Source organism: Lepidochelys olivacea (assembly GCF_965140295.1).
Source record: "Lepidochelys olivacea isolate rLepOli2 genome assembly, chromosome: 14".
Lineage (NCBI taxonomy): Eukaryota > Metazoa > Chordata > Testudines > Cheloniidae > Lepidochelys > Lepidochelys olivacea.
Window position 1 is genome coordinate 4,034,012 of NC_140424.1, and position 18,137 is coordinate 4,052,148.

Sequence of the window (18,137 nt, forward strand, 5' to 3'; positions counted from 1 at the left end):
AGGGGAATTACTTGTAAAGCTTTCAGACACTAGGGTGACAAGCGCTGCCAAAATGCCTCGGACTGACTAGAGAACAAGGTGAGAGCTGGAGAGAGGCCTGGCTGTGTACCCGGTGAGCTTTCTCCCTCCAGAAACTGTGATTTATGTACTTCCCCTCTGAAATCTACAAGGCCGTAATACAGGTGTGGTTTCTCTAGCAGGCCACAGCACTGGAGAACAAACATTCAGCTCCCCTCCCTGCTTCTAAAGAGGTCACTCCCACTCCCCTGGGCTTTCTCTTCTCCCGAAAGCACCGTGTCACAAGAGAGCAGGTCTCGGTTGCTGGTTATACTGGTGCAATTGGAGACCTACTGGCGGTTGAAAGGGAAAAAAGGTCTGTTCTCTTTTCCCCCCATTCAGACCCCTTAAGCCACAGGGTTTCCCTATTCCCTACGTAATGAGAGGTTTCAGAGTAGCAGCCGGGTTAGTCTGTATCCGCAAAAAGAACAGGAGGACTTGTGGCACCTTAGAGACTAACCAATTTATTTGAGCATAAGCTTTCGTGAGCTGCAGCTCACTTCATCGGATGCATTCAGTGGAAAATACAGTGTGGATGGTAACACCCATTGTTTCATGTTCTCTATGTATATAAATCTCCCCACTGTATTTTCCACGGCATGCATCCGATGCAGTGAGCTGTAGCTCACGAAAGCTCATGCTCAAATAAATGTGTTAGTCTCTAAGGTGCCGCAAGTCCTCCTTTTCTATTCCCTACAGTCACTCTGACAGGGTGGATTGGGGGTAAGGAGCAGATCTGATTAGCAGCAGTAGATTTCTCTACAGATGAACCCAGCAATTAACATTTGCTCTAGCCTCCAGCATGCGACCCTCCCTGACCCAGCTGACGTATTTACATTTATCACCATAGTATCTTGGCACCACGGCTCTCGACTCCCCCAAGCACTTTACAGCTGCCTACAACTCAGCAGCCTTCACAGGTGTGGAGAAGCCATGCTCTGCTTTCTGAAGAGAGTTAGTCCAGATTTACACCACTGTAACTGAGAAGAAAATTTCGCCCAGCAGTATCGCAGCTCATTTCCCCCAGAATCCCAACTCCCCCTCACCCCCCGAGCGTTTACATTTTAGAACCAAGCCAAGCACACACCCACCAGGCCTGGCATCTGTCAACATTTTAGACAGAGTCGTCAAATGTCCCTCAGCCTCTCCCTTGGTACCTTCTTTAGACCACGTCTGCAGCGTCAGAAACGTCCACGCTCAGACCAACGGCAAAGTAAAGCATCCACCTTGTAATAACTGATGGCCAGCGGCTTGTAATTGACAACCCCAGGAGTCTTGCTAGCCCAGGAACATCAACAGAACACGCACGAGGGCGGAAAAGGCCTCGCTGAGCAGCCAGCGAGAGAGCCAGTGGCTTCCCTAGAGCCTTTGTGTGTGCATGCAACAACACCAAACATACAGCTCGACAATGTTCCGGTACTGTTTCCGCCACAGCATCACGAATGCTAGGATTGAACGGCACGCCGAATCTGTGCTTGTGTGGCTGCAGATTGAACACGTGCAGGTGCTTTCCATGGGAAGGATGCTGCTGCTCGTCTCTGATGCCTCTCAGACAACGCACTCGCTAAAAGTCCCTGCCACATTCCCCTGGAGGAAAACAACAGAAAAGCAGTGGCTGGGGGACGACGGGAAAGCCACCGCTAGCTCAGGACTGAAGATGGCCCATGCCGCCCTTTGGAGCAGTGTTTCTAGTTCATTTCAGGTGAAAGAAGGGAAACATTATACATATGAGGGAGAGGAGAAAGGCTTTTTTATGGCAAGTTGATTTAAGCGGGAAGGTGGCTGTATTTGAAGCTGCTCGAAGGTCTGGGATGTGAGAGGTAGCACTGGCTAGATGGGCCGGTGGGCAGAGTCCAGGTCAGGTGAGTCCTCCACAAATATAACTGCTCACATATATACCAGCACCGTGTATCTGACTGCACAGGTGTGTATATCAACGGAGATTTTCCAGGCTGCCCTGAGGCATCAATTTTAATGGAAATTGGGTTCCAGATCTCTTAGGAGGTCTGAGTCCTATTTGTCCACCCTCACACACATACACACACTGTACTGGGGCCGGGATATTTTCCTTCCGATGTGATTTCTTTCATTCTGACCTGTTGCTTCTCCGGTGGCAGGAAAAGCACCTTGTAAATAAATACAGTAATATTCTCGTAAAACTAGGGGAGCTTCGGGAGATTCAGTCTTAAAAAAATAAAATTTTACTAGTTGGGTAATAAAATGAAATATTCTTCATGTCCTAGTGGAGGATCTCACTGTGTGTGCTCTGATTCTTAAGACTGCTCTCTCCCATTTCCAGCTGGGTCGACTGCTTTGCAAAGAAACAGCCATGAATAGCTCTGTCTAGACATACGTGACCCATGCTGTATGGAGCATGTTGGTATGTGTAACCAAGTCTAGCAGAAATGCCTCCAAGTGCTGCCCTCGTGTGTGTGTATGTGTCTTTCCATGTATGAAGTTGCATTTGAGCAGCATCTGTCTGAATATTCAAAACCAACCTGCCTTCCGCTAAGAGGCTACTCTTGGCACAGGCCCCCCTCCCTGCATTACCATCCCCTAAGACAAGCAAACAACGACCAAGTACTCTTGACCTGACTTGCTGTGTGCTACTGCCATATAAAGGAGTGGGGAGGAGGAGGAAAGAGGACAGCTGAAAAGGGCAATCCTGGAGTCCTCTCAGATGCTTGTCTGAAGGTCACCATTAAGCAGAGTCCTTTGAGTTTCCGTGGTCTCATTTAGCCTGGATTTGTCCTGCTTGCTGTCGCTCCTGTCGGCATCATCCATGCCACTGACCTTCACCAGGCAGAGAACGTTCTGAAAGCTCTTCTTGAAGTTGTCGGACAAAAAGGCGTAGAGGATGGGGTTGGCGCAGCTGTTGGCATAGGTGAGGACCACAACGAAATCAAACATACCCTTGAGGAAGGGCGTGGGGGTGATGGATTCGGAGACGGAGACGGAGGAGACGTTAAATATGTAGAAGGGAAGCCAGCAGAAGATGAAGACTGCCACTACGGTGGAGACCATCCTGGTGACTTTCTTCTCCGACTTTTTCCTCTTGGAGGAGCCCACTCTGATCCCAGAGGACTTGACTTTGATAATGATGAACAAGTAGCAAAGGCAGATAATGGTGAGGGGCACCAGGAAGCCCAGAATGAAGGCATATATGATGAACCCTGTGTACCATGCGCCAGACTCGCCTGGCCAGATGATGGTGCAGCTACTCCTTCCATGGTTGTTTTGGATCCCAGCATAAATCATGATGGGCATAATGACCAGAAGGGAAACACCCCACACGGCAACATTGATCATCTTGGCCGTTCTTGGCCTTCTCCACTTGGCAGATTTGATGGGGTGGACCACAGCCAGGTACCTGTCGATGCTCATGACGGTCAGGCAGAAGATACTAGTGAACTGGTTGATCCCATCCACAGTCATGACGATCCGGCAGATGGCTCTGCCGAAGGGCCAGTGGACCAGAGCCACCTGCATGGCCAGGAATGGCAGCCCCAGCATGAAGAGCTCATCTGCGATGGCAAGGTTCAGGATGTAGATGTTGGTGATGGTCTTCATCTTGGCATAGCGGAGGATGACATAGATCACCAGTGTGTTGCCGCACAGGCCTATGATGCACACCCCAAAGTAGATGAAGGTAAGGATGGCATTGCTAGTCAGGTCAAAATGCTGGCCCGTAGTGTTCTGGGAGGCGTTGGCAGACATCTCCGTGGAGAAGTTGTCTAACTGGGAGGCCGAAGAGAACCAGAACTCAGTGACATTGGGCAACTCGTACGCCAGATCCATGGTGCCGTTGTTCACAGGGCAGGTAAAATTCAGATGAAATGAGTTCTCACCTTTGTTTGTTTACAGGAGTGGGGCAGAGAGATCTAAAAATCAAACAGAGAACAAAACAAGTGTAAAGAAGCCCCCTCTTTATTGCTTAACCCTCCTGCTTCAGGTCTTAAGACAACTTCTTGCTGATGGGGTTGGGGGCTGGGGCGTGGTCAGGAGGGAATGTTCCCTGGAGACAGTTTCTCCCACGACCACCTCTTGCAGTTTTTCTGTACCTTCCTCTGAAGTCTGTGCCCTATTCAGGAGGCTGACCTAGCTAGACCACTGCTAGGCAGGTTCCTTCCTGTTGTTTTCACAATATCTAAAATATTACTGGCCAAACCCCGTCCTGAGGAAAGCCCACTGACAGCAGTAGAGTTATCCCAAGAATGACGTTAGCCTGGCAAATCAAATACAATAGTAGCACGGACGAACTTTATTTCGATAAGACCAATTAAAATGTGCCCGCAGGTTTTATGACGACCCAGGAGCTAAGAAGGAACTGTTGCTGCAGCCAGTTTCTGTGGGAAACCTGTTCCACGCCCTTCCCAGTGCTCAGGAAAACACAGGCACCCAGGCAAATCTTTAGGTTTTTTTAGATAAGTACCCTGAACACTCTTGCACATTTTCCAATTGCACGTCCTCTCCCCTCCCCCCGCCCCACCCCATCCCATCTAACTCCCACAGTCCTCTCCAGCAGCAACTTCAGCACAGTCCAGCGACAGCTGCCTGCCCCTCGGTCCAAGCACCAGCCCTGCGCGAGGCGAGCGTGCGTTTGCTCTGGCCTCGCCGGAGCTCCGGCTGCGCGGTGGCAGGAGCAAGACGACTCTGCTGAAGGTCTTAATGGGCACCTTCAGCAGAAGGGCCACTGCTGGCAGAGAAGCCCCTCTTATCTTACCTGCTGGGCTTCTCTTGTGCAGATCCCCGGGAACAGGGCTCCCAAGGGGTAGGGGGCCGAGCCCCCCCTGGGCTGGGCTCAGTGTGGGAGGGGTTTCCCCCTGCCTTGTGCGCTGGCTCCTATCTTGCCTTGGGCACGGGATGAGTGGGGAGAGGCAGAGGGTAAGGAAAGCCAGCATGGGGCGGGGGCAGGATGAGAGGGAATGAGGTCTGGGGGCTAGCAGCTCGAGCACCTCCCGGGGGGGGGGGCAGTCTCCTTGCCAGAGCCGCTGCTGAGACCAGAGGAGGGGGAAAGCCTCAATGGGTGCAAAAAGCCGCAAAGGATTCAGTAAAGATGGGGAGGGAGAAGAATGGAAAAGGTGGGAGAGGGCCCAGAAAAAAATCAAAAGCCCCCCCCCCATACACACAGGCACAGTTTCCCCTCCACCTCCACCCCTACCAGGAGCAAGTGAAGGACTCTGCAAACTCCCCCAGCTCCTGGTAGCAAACTGAGACCCATTCCCTAAAAAGCCCCCCCTTCTCCCTGAGCTGGCTATTCCCCCAAACCGGAGCCCCCCTCCCGCAGCTACTCACAGGCTCCTGAGCAGGGAAAGAGCATCCCAGCCGGCAAGGCACCCTCTCCCCCTTTGCACCAAGCCAGGCTGTCCCTGGCTCCAAACAAGCCGGGGGGGGGGCTGTTTCTTCGGAGCCCCGCAGAAGCAGCAGCCAAGTGGGCAGGAGCCCCAGCCTGGCCAGATCTCCGCTCCCGCGGGCAGCCCTGCCTTGCAGCCTCTCCCAGAGCTGCCTTCCCCCTCCAGAAGTTTTCACCTGCTGCAAGTCTCTCGTGCTGGGGTGCGGTCCCACGCAGGCGCCCGCCGCGGGCTTCAGGCTCGCTCAGCGCCGCAGGAGCATCTCCGAAGTGCTCCTCCGGCAGCAGAGGCGAAGAGGGACCCTCTCCTCCCCCTGCCCCTTCCCCACGCACAGCGGCTGCGTCATGCAAAGCAGCGGCTCTCCTTGCACCGGTGGACAGGTTCTGTGCCGGGGGGGGGGAGCTTTTCTGATCAGGGGGCTGAGCTAAAGCAAGCAGCCCCCTCCCCCGATGCAAGAAGGGAAGGGGGCAAGTTCGCCTTGCAGGACGCAGAGGGAATAAGACGTGGGAAAATCCCTCGGCTCTGCACAGGGATTTAACAGAGGCAGGGCTGGCATGTCGCTGCAACGGGTGTGTGTGTGTGGGGGGGTGATGCCAAAGTGGCATGCATTGGTGCTAATTCAGCTGCCGTGCCGCGTGTGCATCTCACAGCCGGTGGTGTGCTCGTGCCCAGACGCAGCTGCATTCGTGGGAGGAGGACCACAACTGAGGGGGAGGGGGGGGGATCGATGCAGGGTGAGTTGATCTGGAGCTGGGGAACTAAAGGGTTGGTCCCCCCTCCCCATGTGTCCATAACACAAAGAGAGGGGGAGGGAAATGCAGCTCTGGCTCCTTTGTCTAAAATTCAAACCTCTTTTAAAATCTAAGGGAAATCCGATTTTCTCTCCAAGAGCGTTGTCGCCCCCACAGCAAGCCCAGCGTGCAATGAATGAGACGCCGTCCTCTGGGCCATGGTTTAATCTACACAATTGTTTTGTCCCCAAAGAAGGAATTTGTTCCAAGCAATCGCTGGAAGAGCACCCGGCAAGCAGTGGAGGAGCAGACGTGGTTGGTTTTATCGGGGGCGGGTGTGTGTGTGAGGGGGCTAAGGGAGTTTCAGAGCTGCAGAAAGGGAAGATAGGCAGTGAGATACACATGCACCAAAGACAGGGGAAGGATGGGGTGGGAGGGCCTCAAACGAGAGGCACACCCAAGTAGGGATCTAGGTTTCCCCTGCAACAGGGGATGGGAAAGAAGATTATAGCCAGCGCAGGTTGGGTTTCCCAAGCAGGCTCTGTTCAGAGCGCAGCAGATGATGGCACCATTGGGTTTGTCCATTTATCTTCACCTCCCCCGGCAGAGCTGGCCCGTCTTGCCAACTCATCACTGTCGTGTGTATCCCATTCTCAAGGACTTCTGTTCCCAGGAGCATCCTGCAGCACACACGGTTTATTAATAAAGCTGAGTCAACGGGGAGTGAAAAAAGAGAATTTAGCATCAATTTCACGCTGGAAACTGGAACTAGCAAAACCCATAGACAGGTGAGCACCAGGCTGGCGTGTGGAGCAAGGCAATGCGGTTGGGTGACGGTGGAAAAACCACGAATGACAGAGGGCAAGATTTTTCCAGGAGACACAAGGAAAGGGCCCAGCCTTGCACACATGCTCACATGCTCTCTGCAGCAGACATGCTGACTTCGGCAAGACGCTTTGTGGGAGCAGAGGATGCAGGAGCTGGCTCTGAGTCACTTACCCTCCTTGTGCCTTGACTTTCACCTCTGTCCAGTTCTCTCTCTTGAAGTGGGTGTTGTGAGACTTCATTTATTTTAATTATTGCCTCCAGATTTATTTGAGGCTGGCGCCATGACTCTCCTTGGCCCCATGTTTAAGACAGTAAACCCAGACGTGCGGGGGAGCACACACTGATGCTCCTGCTACCGCCGGAACCGCTTGCTGCAGCAGGACCGATCAGACCAACATGTCATGTAAAAAGTCCTGATGGCCCTGAAATGGGAAATAATCCCAGCTGGGAAAGTGCACAGACAGCACCCTGGCGCCAGGAGTTCAACTCCTAGGGCTAACAAGGGGTTCCAGGTCCCAGCTGTCCTGGCAAGGGCACAGGGAGAGGTGGGGATTGGGATGCAACCTTTGCAAAGTGCTTTGAGATCTCTGCCTGGACTGTGTGAAGTGCAGAGCGCTATGGATGGGCAGCCTGTCCTTCACCAGGAGTTAGTTACCAAGTAACAATGACTTGACCAGGAAAGCCAAAAGACAGGGTTGAGGGAGTTAACCACTGCGCTGGTTTGTTGGAGAGCTTGGATGCAATGAAATATTAGCGATTTCCCTGCACCCTCCTTCATCACTTATCAAAGAGACAAGAGAATGCAGGAAATGAAGAGCAGCTTGGACCAAAGAGCTGGGCTATTAACCCAGAGAGGGGCTGAAATTCCCATTTGTGGTTGGAAGTTCACTTCCCAAGGCAGAGCTGAAGACCTTGGGGCGCAAAGAAAAATCATTAACCGTCTCATAAATGCCAAGGAGGATGGAAAAATCCATTCCCTGAAATAAACAGCCGGGAAATAAATATCCCAGTTAGGCTCATAAAGGAGCGCAGGGCAACAGGGATCTGAGAGAGCAGATGGTGCAGCTGTCAGCATCCTAGTGAGAGGGTTATTTGAACCTTGCTGAGTCCTGTGTGTGGCGCTTTAGATGCTGTCCTTGATCCAGGCTTGTGGGGAAGCCAAGGCCGGGTGCTGACGTTTCCTTGGACTTAAAAGAAGGCGATTTGCACATTGTTGTCGCCCGCCCCAGCCAAGGGAAGAACGTTTCCTTCCCATTCGGCGTCAGTTTGAATGACAAGGCCGATAGCAGCGGCTGGACACAGGTATGGGTGGGTGCCTGTGAAGTGCATGCTGCCCTTGCAATTGCAAACCCCTTTGCCAATGCAGTCCTGCAGCCACCTCTGCTGATCCAGGGCTGGGGCTCCATGCCGCATTGTCAGTGTCAGCCCCGGCCTCCCAGGAGCAGACGCTGCCTCGCCCCAGCTAATGGGAACTTTCTGAGAAGAGAACAAGCGAGATGACCACCCTGCTGCCTTCTCTGGTGACTTTAGCCAGAGCTGAACCAAGGGCTCCCTTTGGGGGTCAGTAACTTCTTTAACCCAGCATAGTCCTTGGGAAGGCACCTCCGTTCCCACGAGGGTTTAGTTATTCCTTCCTGCTACCGACGAGAGGGGTGCTCAGGGCACTTGGGTGGGGAGGTGGCAGCCGGGTGCACTTCCTGCCCCTGCTGTGTGACCACGTACAAGGGGATTATCCCCCCTCTGCTGGCTCCCCCCTTCAGGAACGGAGGAGACTAGGCCAGGTCTACACTAAAAAGTGAGGTCGACCCAGTTATGTCACGCAGGAGTGTGAAAAATCCACACCAGACCTGAAGGGGAGCTCTGGGTAGCTTGTCTCTTGCACCCACAGAAGCTGGTCCAATAACAGATGTCACCTCGCCCACCTTGTCTCTTGGGGTGCTGTCAGTTCCCTCTTTAGATCAGCAGGGGGCATCCCATTCCCTCCTCCCCGGTTGCATTGCTAAGGAGGTAAGCCATCCCACAGGCTCTGATCCTTCTAACTCCAGGAAATACACTCTCTCTACCTTAAGCTTATGGTCAAATAAATTTGTTGGTCTCTAAGGTGCCACAAGTCCTCCTTTTCTTTTTGTGGATACAGACTTACAGGGATGCTACTCTGAAATCTCTCTACCTCTGTAAGCTCCCCACCCACAGACTTGTGTGCACGCCCCAGCCAGGTTCCAAATTCCACTGCGCCAGGCCTGATGTCTACATGCTGTGTGACTGTCTTAGTTGGAGTCTCTCTGTTGACCAATGCTTTATTCAGTGCCCTGAAGCCCAATAGCACCTGCTCCTTCTTCCCCGCTGAGCAGAGCACACGAAGATTTGCGGTAATTAGTGTGACAAAGCTCTGTCCTTGCCTCCATGGGTCCTGCGTTTCCTGATGGATTTCGCTAGCCTCAGAGGCTCACTGTGACCCTCCATGTAACCCTTCTATCTCTAGAGACAAGGGTCACAGTCTACTGAGCCATTTTCATCATAAGCCAGCAAGGGAGGTGAGGAGAAGTTATCCTTCCTTGCACAGTCTCTGTTGTCTCCCAGTCTCAGTGATTAATCAGGGGGCAAAGGTGGGGGTGGGGAGCCCGGGCCCACCCTCTACTCTGGGCTCCAGCCCACGGACCCTAATCGTATCAGCTATGGTAGCTGACCTTTTAGAAACATGACATGTACAATTCCCTGGGCTACTTCCCCCACAGCAGCCCTCAATTCCTCAAGCTCCACTTCACCCTTACCTCAGGGCCTCCTTCCTTGTGCCTGATATGGTGTGTACTACTCAGCCTCTCCAACAGCGCAACTTCCTCCCACTGCTCCTGACATGCACACCCACCTGACTGACCGGGAGGCTTTTAACTAGTTTCAGCCAGCCCCTGATTGGCTTCAGGTGTCCCAATCAACCTAGCCTTCTCCTTGCCATCTGGAAAGTTCTTAATTGGCCCCAGGTGTCTTAACTGACCTGGAGCAGCTGCCATTTCACTTATCCTGGTACCAGGGATTTGTTTAGCCTGGAGCTAATATATCTATCTCCCACTACTTTTCCATAGCCATCTGGCCTTGCCCCGTCACATTAGATTCACAGATCTAGGAGCTGTTGAAATTCATTTAGCATACACGCTGGCGTACAAGCCAACCTGCATCTAAACCAAACCCCTGATCCAAAAACCAAATGAAAATGACCGACTAGCATCTACATGGCTGATTTAAATGGTATTTGGCCAGCGATGGTGAACAGGGTCTAGCTGTGTTTGTGCTGAGAGTGGTGGTTCAGGTCCTTCTGAGCTAGTTTAGATCCTGTGAAGATTTAGGGCCTATTTCTAACCCCACCTAGAAGCAGAGCCTGTAAATCTGTGGATGCCGGTTCCGACGAGATGGGTTGTTATGCTTTCACCCACCCCTGCAGCCTGTTCCACGTGCAAAGTCGAACTCATGTGTGTAGCATTAGCATCCTTTGTGAATAACTACTTGAGACATCCCACTAGGGTGACAGGCAGGGGACGTAGGCAGGAGAAGCCAGAGGGGGCTATTAAAGTCTGATCTAGTTTCTACGCTGATTTGGTGAGCAGTAAAACCAGTGGGAGAGAAATGCAGGAGGGAATATCTGACCGGGAAGTCGACTGGCTTCCAAAAAATAGAGGCACTGAAATTTAGAGGCCAGAATGTCTTTGCCAATTTGGGCTCCCCCGGCGGGCGGGCAGGCAGGCAGGCAGGCTTGCCAGTAGCTCAGCTAAGACATCACTCAGACTTTCCCATGATGGTTTTCTCCCTTGGTGAGATACACTGGGGAATTGACATGTGGCAAAATCCTGGCCCTGTGGACATCAATGGGAATGTTGCCGCTGGTCCTGTTTGGACCAGGATTTCTCCCTGGCCATTGGAGCTCCCGGATGGTGTGCCTGGAAAGGCAGCTTTCCCATTGCGGTGTTCAGTGCTCTTAGTATTGCTCTCTCACCGGCTGAGAAGCACAGCCAGCTTGTAGAGAAGTTGCCAGCTGGAAACAGAAGTGTTTTCCTTTTAACAACACCATTGATGCTCTGGATGGAGCGGTTATGCCCCCTGCGCCAGATTCTCCTCTCTTTTTCCCATCGGGGGGCACTGAATTGACTTCATGGCAGCTAGTACTGTTTTCCTCCGGTGTCAGCGAGAGCAGAATGGGGCCCATTGTATGTTACAGGCTTGGTGTTAAATTGCTGATGGGTTTAATTAACTGAGTATAGCTTGGCATGCCAGCACATTCCTTGAGAGGTTAGCTTCTCGACTCCCCATGGTGGGGAACTGTTTGTGTTTTGGACAAGCATTGCCAGGGCTAGGAAGGGAATTTTATGCTACTATCAAAGAATCTCAGGGTTGGAAGGGACCTCAGGAGGTCATCTAGTCCAACCCCCTGCTCAAAGCAGGACCAATCCCCAATTTTTGCCCCAGATCCCTAAATGTCCCCTTCAAGGATTGAACTCACAACCCTGGGTTTAGCAGGCTAATGCTCAAACCACTGAGCTATTCCTTCCCCCCAGTAATGCATGGCATTACTGTCTAGGTTTCAGTTTGAAAATAAAGCTGCAGTTGCACCATAGCTGGGGAAATCTCACATGCTTTAGAGGAAACGAGGGCAGAATCTGGATTCTCTTTTCCGGCAAAAGCTCAGATCTGGGTGAGTAGATCGCAGAGGGTCCTCCCCCATTGGGACAAGATTCCACGGATGTTCTGGGAAATTATACTTTTCACTTCTGCTGTAGTTGTCTCTGGATGATCGTTAAGCACCGTGCAAGCACTAACGAAGCCTTACCCATACTCCTCCCGAGAAGTAGGTCAGGATTATTGCATCTGAGTGATGGGGAGACAGACCTAGAGGAAGAGTGTGGGTAGGAGCCCAAGAACTCACACCAATGATTGGCCACTTCTGGAGATGGGACACTAGACAGGGTCGATCAGGGCTCTGAGCTGGTACAAAATCTTCTCTTTATCTGATGCCTGGCTGCTGTGTCTTGCTCTCGTGCTCAGGGTCCTACTGAGCACCAGTTTGGAGTCAGGAAGGAATTTTCTGCAAGTCAGATTGGCTGTGACATTGGGGTTTTTTTCTGCCTTCCTCTGCAGTGTGGGGTGTAGCTCACCAGCTGGGAGCACCTGCGTATGTCCCACCTAATCAAATCCCTGGCACTGCAGGGGCCTTGGACATTGGTGGCAGCTTGTGCTCTTCTGTTCTCTGCCTGTGGCATGCAGCTGAGCCTCTTGAGGAATGAAACGCTTTAGTCTAAGCCAAGTTAAGGCTCAGTACTGGGGTGACTGGGTGAAATTTAATGGCCTGTGATATGCAGAAGGTCAGACTAGATGATCTAATCATCCCTTCTGGCCTTAAACTCTGTGAAATGATGAAATTGGTGGGAGAACTGGGATTATTCTTTAGGTGCTGTGGCCCCTAGTGCACTGCTGTGGCTACTAGATCATGCTGCCTTCCTTTGGAGGCGGTATAGATTGATTTCCTAAAGGTGGGAGGGGAAGTCACGGCAACCTCGCTGTAAGCAAACTCACATGGGATTAGCGTCATGGAAACAGAGTTAAGGAGCAGGCTGCAGACTCTGGGGCCTGTAAAAGACATGGGGGTAGGGGCTCCCTGTATGCAGCCCCTCTGTTCATGAAAGGGAATCCTGAATGCTTCCCTTCTACTAATGTCTTGCTACATTCTGTACAGTCTGCCTACTCTGACTCCCTGCTCATGCCGCATGGATGCCAGCATGGAAGGAGTAGAGGATGCTTTTGGGCACAGGACAACAATTTTGGGAGGGAAGTGGTGATCTCTGATGCTCCACCCAAAAACCAAGTTCCACCCACTTGAGACAGCAAAGCAAGACTCCGTTCCCAGGAGAGCTTCAGAATATGATCCACCCTTGCCTTTCTTTCCTGCTTTGATCAGCAGTGGTCAAGTGCTGACATTTCAATGGCTGTTGTTAAACTGCAGAGTTAACACCTCATTGAATTGCATGAGGCAGGTCACACTTACCTCAGAGCAATTGTTCCAGGCTGTCTGCAGGCTCAGGCAGATGACATTGCATCAGTTAGACTTGGGGCACGTTTTGAAGGCTGTCTGCACAGCCGTAAGAATTACAGGCTTAATTCCTTTTTTCAATGAACGCTCGGACGGTGGAACACGAAGAGCAACCCCCTCCCCCAATCCCCCCTCCACATTCTTCACTCGAGTTCAAAGCTTTAAAACAATAAATAAATAAAATGTACAGCGCAGGATCTCAGAGCAGTGAGGTCAGCCCCAAGCCCGAGCAGCAGCCTGGCGTGTTTTCTTTCCTCCATGCTTCAAACATCCAGTCTACCCCTCATCCTGATTGCTTAACCTCCAGCTACCCCCGAAGATGAGCCAGGCTCTTCCAAAGATTCCCCCCATCTCCCCTCCCAGTCAGTGCCCCTTTCTGCCATCTCTAGCTGCCAGAGCTAGCACCAGATTGTGTAGGAACGGTTTGCCACCGACCACGTGGATAGGGCCCTTTGTGTTGCTCCATTTCAACCTGGAGGTATTTTAATCATCGTTACCTTGTGTGGATTTGACCGGCCCGTGGCACCACAGTGTGGCGAAAGGAGCCGACAGTCTCCCCTGAAGGAACATGGGGGAGTGGATGTCCCCCCTAATGTTAACTGAGAATTAATTACATACACAGTGGGGGATAAAACATAGCCCAGAGGTGCAGAGCAGTGAAATTAACGAATGGAATACGCTCACCCAGAGCAGAATTTACCAGGGCACTGGTGTGGTTCCTGCGATGGAAATCCCGGTGCAGGCAGCGGACCTCTCAACCAGCCCCATCCCCTTCTGCCTAAATGTGGCTCCCGTCCTGTGACTAGATGGGCTGGTGGTCCCCCTCCAGCTCCTGCTGCTCTCTGCCTTGTTAATTATTGACCGCAGAAACGCTGGGTCATTGCTCTGAGACTTGTTTATGCTGGAGGCATTGATCCATGGTCATTTAAAGCTTCCCCTTTTTTCCCACTGGAATCCCCTCATCTGGGGGATTCTCCAATGGCCACACTAGGGTGGGAGGGACGGAGCCTGCATGGCGGAACAATGGGTAAAAGAGAGCATGTGCCACACGACAGGTGAAAGAGGAGCAAGCCAAGTCATCGGGCCTTCATTGCAACCCTCACTGCAGGAATAGCCTTATCACCTGCCATACGCAGTCATAGAATCATAGAATATCAGGGTTGGAAGGGACCTCAAGAGGTCATCTTGTCCAACCCCCTGCTCAAAGCAGGACCAATCCCCAATTTTTGCCCCAGATCCCTAAATGGCCCCCTCAGGGATTGAACTCACAACGCTGGGTTTAGCAGGCCAATGCTCAAACCACTGAGCTATCCCTCCCCCCCAGTCCTGTAGCTTCAACACAGAGCGCGAGCCAGGAGCCAAGGGGACGAGCCATTCTGGTTCCCAGGGGCCCCTCTGAGAAGTAGCTCAGGCCCCGGCTCAGGGCACCGGCGATCTGGCTTGCCATATCAATCTGAGCAAGTGACTTTGATGTCAATGACGCGACATTGATTTATGCCATCAGAGAATCTGGCCCTTAGTTTTGTTCATGCTTCAGTTTCCCAGTCAAAGGGAGCTAATAAGCCTCCCTTGGTCTGTCTTGTCCATTTAGATGGAAGCTTTTTGGGGCAGGGACTGTTTCATACCATACTGATATACACAATGGCCCTTGATCTTGGTCGGGGCCTCTAGGCGCTACCGTAATTCACACAATAATCCTCCTCGTGGCCTAAGGCAATTCTAGCAATGGTTTAGCAGCGTACTAGTGAGTGGCAGCTCTGTCTTTGGAGTGAGTTATTTGAATGCACCACAATCTAATTCCCCCTGTGGGAGAGAGCGCTCGTCTCTGCAATAGGAGCAGGGGGTTGTGTGGTTTGTTTTTTCACTGCTGACACTCCAGTTTTCTCACCAAAACCGAATGTGTTTCCAGTGTTTTGGGATCTGATCTCTGCTCTGTGTGGGCTCTCCTCTGACATCTTTTCAGATCAATGCTGGACATTTTTGGAGGTCCCTATCACAGGCCTGGTGGGGTCTTGCCAGAGGCCAGGGCTGCAGAGGCTCTGGAAGAGACCAGGGAACCAGGACTGAGAGGAAGGTCTCCTGTATCAGAGCTGGGGTGTATTGTGTGTGTTAATGGAGACATCTTGGGCTGCGAGTGGCTTTGTGTGTGTGAGATCACACTGACTAGACCAAGGAAGGGACCTGAGGCCTGGTCCAGACTAGTTAACATGCACTCAAATGTGAGTTAAACTGGTGCAAATCTCTAATGCAGCCACACTTACACTGCGTTAACCTTCGCTCCTATTGACTTAACATGCGTTGGCAGCTACCTTGCTGCGCCCATCTAGGTGAGAGTTAAACCGGTTTAAGTGTGCCTGCATTAGGGATTTGGACCAGTTTAACTAGATCAATTTTAGCCAAATCAGTGTCGTTTTCTAGCACAGACTGGCCAAAGCCAGGGGCCGGCAGCATACAGAGGAGTAACGAAGCAGCGCTGTGAATAAGGAGTTACAGACTCCTAGTTCTCTCAGCTTGTTTTGTGCTCTCCCCATCTGATTTGAGTGTTTCAGAGGAATATGGGTGCTCCCCCAACTCCCCCAGTTGCTCAACAGGGGCACTCAGCTGGGCATTATAGCATTGATAAGGCCACTGCTGATAATGATGACTGTGTCATTTCATCTCTCACGAATGCCTAACAGAGCACTGCCCTCTCTCTCCCATAACCGTGTTGCTGTCTGCACATCCGCCTCCTCTCTGTCTATAGCTCAGACACAGACCTGCTTTGGCTTCTGCTGCAAACTACAGCTACCTTTAACAGCATTCCCCTGCTTTAGTTCAGTTTGGAAAATAATTGTGTTTGCCATAGTGGCTCCAGCTAGTCAATTACATCACTGACTGGGACAGAACAAACCTTGCATTTGTTTCTGAGCCTAATAGACAGGCCTGGATCGTTACCGCAGCATCCCGAACCCAGCAGAATCAATTAATTACTGATCTCATAACATGAAAAGAGCATGATCACTTAAATGAGTTCTCTGGAAATATCTTCTTTTAGGGCTGGATTCTGATCTCAGTCACCTGTCTGGAGCAGCCATGTTGATCCATCACTGTAGGGTTACTCTGGATTTACACCAATGCACTTGAGGCAGAGATCTGGCCCTTTGTTTGGACATAAAGTCCAAGCCAAATAAGAGTGGAGTGAAAGAGCTAAACATCCAGCCCCTTTGCCCTGAAATGTAATAAACGAACACGTGGCCTGTCCTTGGTTTCCACGCCAGGAGAAAGGGAAACTCATGTTCATTTCAATCAGAGTGTTGTTAAAGACTCAGGGCAGGTTCCTAGCCCGGCTACAGGAAGTGTGGGTGTCAGTTCTAATCCTCCCCTCACAAACAGGATCAGGGACCAGGTTTTGTTGTTTCTTTTTGTGGCTTGCTGGTTAGAGCCAGGCACAGCCCAGAGACCGGGGGTCGAGCTCCCCCCAACACACTCCATCTCTCTGCTGATGCCCCCGATCCCAAGCACACCCTGCCATTCTAGTCTTGGGGTCTCCCCCTCCTATCTACGCTACTTCCAGTGCTCCTCAATCCATGCTCACTGTCCCCCTTCCAGCCCTGTCCTGGGCTCCTCACACCCAGCTGTGTCATTGCCCTTCATTCCTGACCGGCCAAGCACTGTGCTGTTGCTCTCGAGGCTTTGGAAGTGAAAGGCTTGTGTGGAAACTTCATGCCTTATTTGTATTGCAATAACACCTTTGGATCCCAGCCACGATCAGGGTGCTCTCCGGACAGCTAGGCCTTGCCTACATGAGAAAACGGTTCAGGTTTAAGAGCTGGTCTACACTGGGAAGTTACCTGAGTTCACTTAAGTCGTTAAGGAAGTGGCATAACCAAAAGGGCAAAGGGGAGAAAGTCCCCAGCAGGGGCTGCACTGAGCTGGGCTGGTTTCTGGACTGATTGGGTTAAATGGATGCTCCCAGTGCGGTGAAACAAACCCCCAGCCTCCGTCCTTTCCTCTGTGCTTGCAGAGGTGGCATTGTGTCTGCATCCATCTACTTCTCCCTCTTACACTGCCCTGTTTCCCCGCGTGGCTCTTTCCACGCAGCCCAGGGAGCCCAGATGGCACCGCGTTCTGCGCACTGAACCAGATGAAGGCACAGCGGCTATTGGTGAGTTAGGTTCCCAGGGGCTGGGGGTCCCTGACTACTTGGCTGTTGATACCTGCTTTCCCCCTTCCCCCACCTGCTGTTGCCCTCACTCTGGATCGCACAGCTCTTCTGAAGGAGCCCAGCGAGCTCCTAAGCCGTCATGCACCTGCAGCCTCTGCCTGAAATCAACAACTTCTGCTCACCAGCCAGCCCTGTGAGAGCGCTCTTCCCCGCCAGCCCCCTGGCCCCCCTGCGGCTCTTTGCCTGTGCTGAACTCACACACCAGGTCCGCGCAGCTGGGCCGGCCGTGTTTCTTGTCTTAGCACATCAGCGACTGCTGCATAATAACCACGTTCTGCCTTGAGCTTCAGGGAATATAAACAAGGCTCAGAGACGGTCCCCGAGGACTCAGTTAGCCTGAGGAAAGATGCCTGTCTCCTCCTCAAGGGCCTGGTTCTGTGCACATGGTACTCGGGCAAAACTCCCATTGATGCCGGGGAGGAGTGAGAAATGTAGGGCTGCACCCCCAAACAGGCCTGCGATGTGTTGCAACGGCATCGCCGGCTCCCCAGTTAACAAGGGGTCAACCTTAACCCTCAGCTGCCCCCTTCCCCTGGCACAAGCACTGCAGTGTGTGTGTGTGGGGGGTGGGGGGGCTGTACTTTGGCTGTTTGGGAGCTGGGGAGGAAGGTTGAGAGCCCAACTGGGTTGTAGGAGGGGACTGGGCAGGGGAGTTAGGGGGGTCTGTCTCCTTCGTGTCCTTGGAGGCTGTGGGGGAGATCTCGCTGGCTCGGCTGTGTGTCCCCAGTGGGGTTGCCCCTCCAGCTCCCAGCAAAATGCGGGGGGTGAGTGTGTGTCTCGCAGGGGCTGTGTCCTATCTTTCTGGCCCGGGATAGCAGGAGGCTATAACCACTGGCTCCCTGGGACTAATGCATGAGCTCCCCAATGGGGCTGGAATGGCAGCCACTGGAGTT

The 18,137-nt window shown here is 52.3% G+C and overlaps 1 protein-coding gene across 3 annotated transcripts; it reads right to left on the bottom strand.

Annotated features, from left to right (window-relative positions):
* Nucleotides 1-1,119: 1,119 nt before the first annotated feature.
* SSTR2 (somatostatin receptor 2) lies at nt 1,120-13,805 on the bottom strand. 3 transcript variants are annotated; one of them, XM_084648191.1, is made up of 2 exons: nt 13,725-13,805; nt 1,120-3,938 (listed from the first exon to the last, which is right to left on the bottom strand). In XM_084648191.1, the coding sequence occupies exon 2, from the start codon at nt 3,853-3,855 to the stop codon at nt 2,734-2,736; it is 1,122 nt and encodes a 373-aa protein (XP_084504317.1). In that variant the 5' UTR covers nt 3,856-3,938; nt 13,725-13,805; the 3' UTR covers nt 1,120-2,733. The 3 variants fall into 3 exon arrangements, with proteins under 3 accessions (XP_084504317.1, XP_084504319.1, XP_084504318.1); XM_084648193.1 differs by having other exon boundaries at nt 13,741-13,780; XM_084648192.1 differs by lacking the exon at nt 13,725-13,805 and adding an exon at nt 5,587-5,662.
* Between the last annotated feature and the right edge of the window lie 4,332 nt (nt 13,806-18,137).

Excerpts from the sequence above, each read along its gene's own strand:
- SSTR2 (XM_084648191.1), bottom strand. The coding sequence starts at position 3,855 with ATGGATCTGGCGTACGAGTTGCCCAATGTCACTGAGTTCTGGTTCTCT.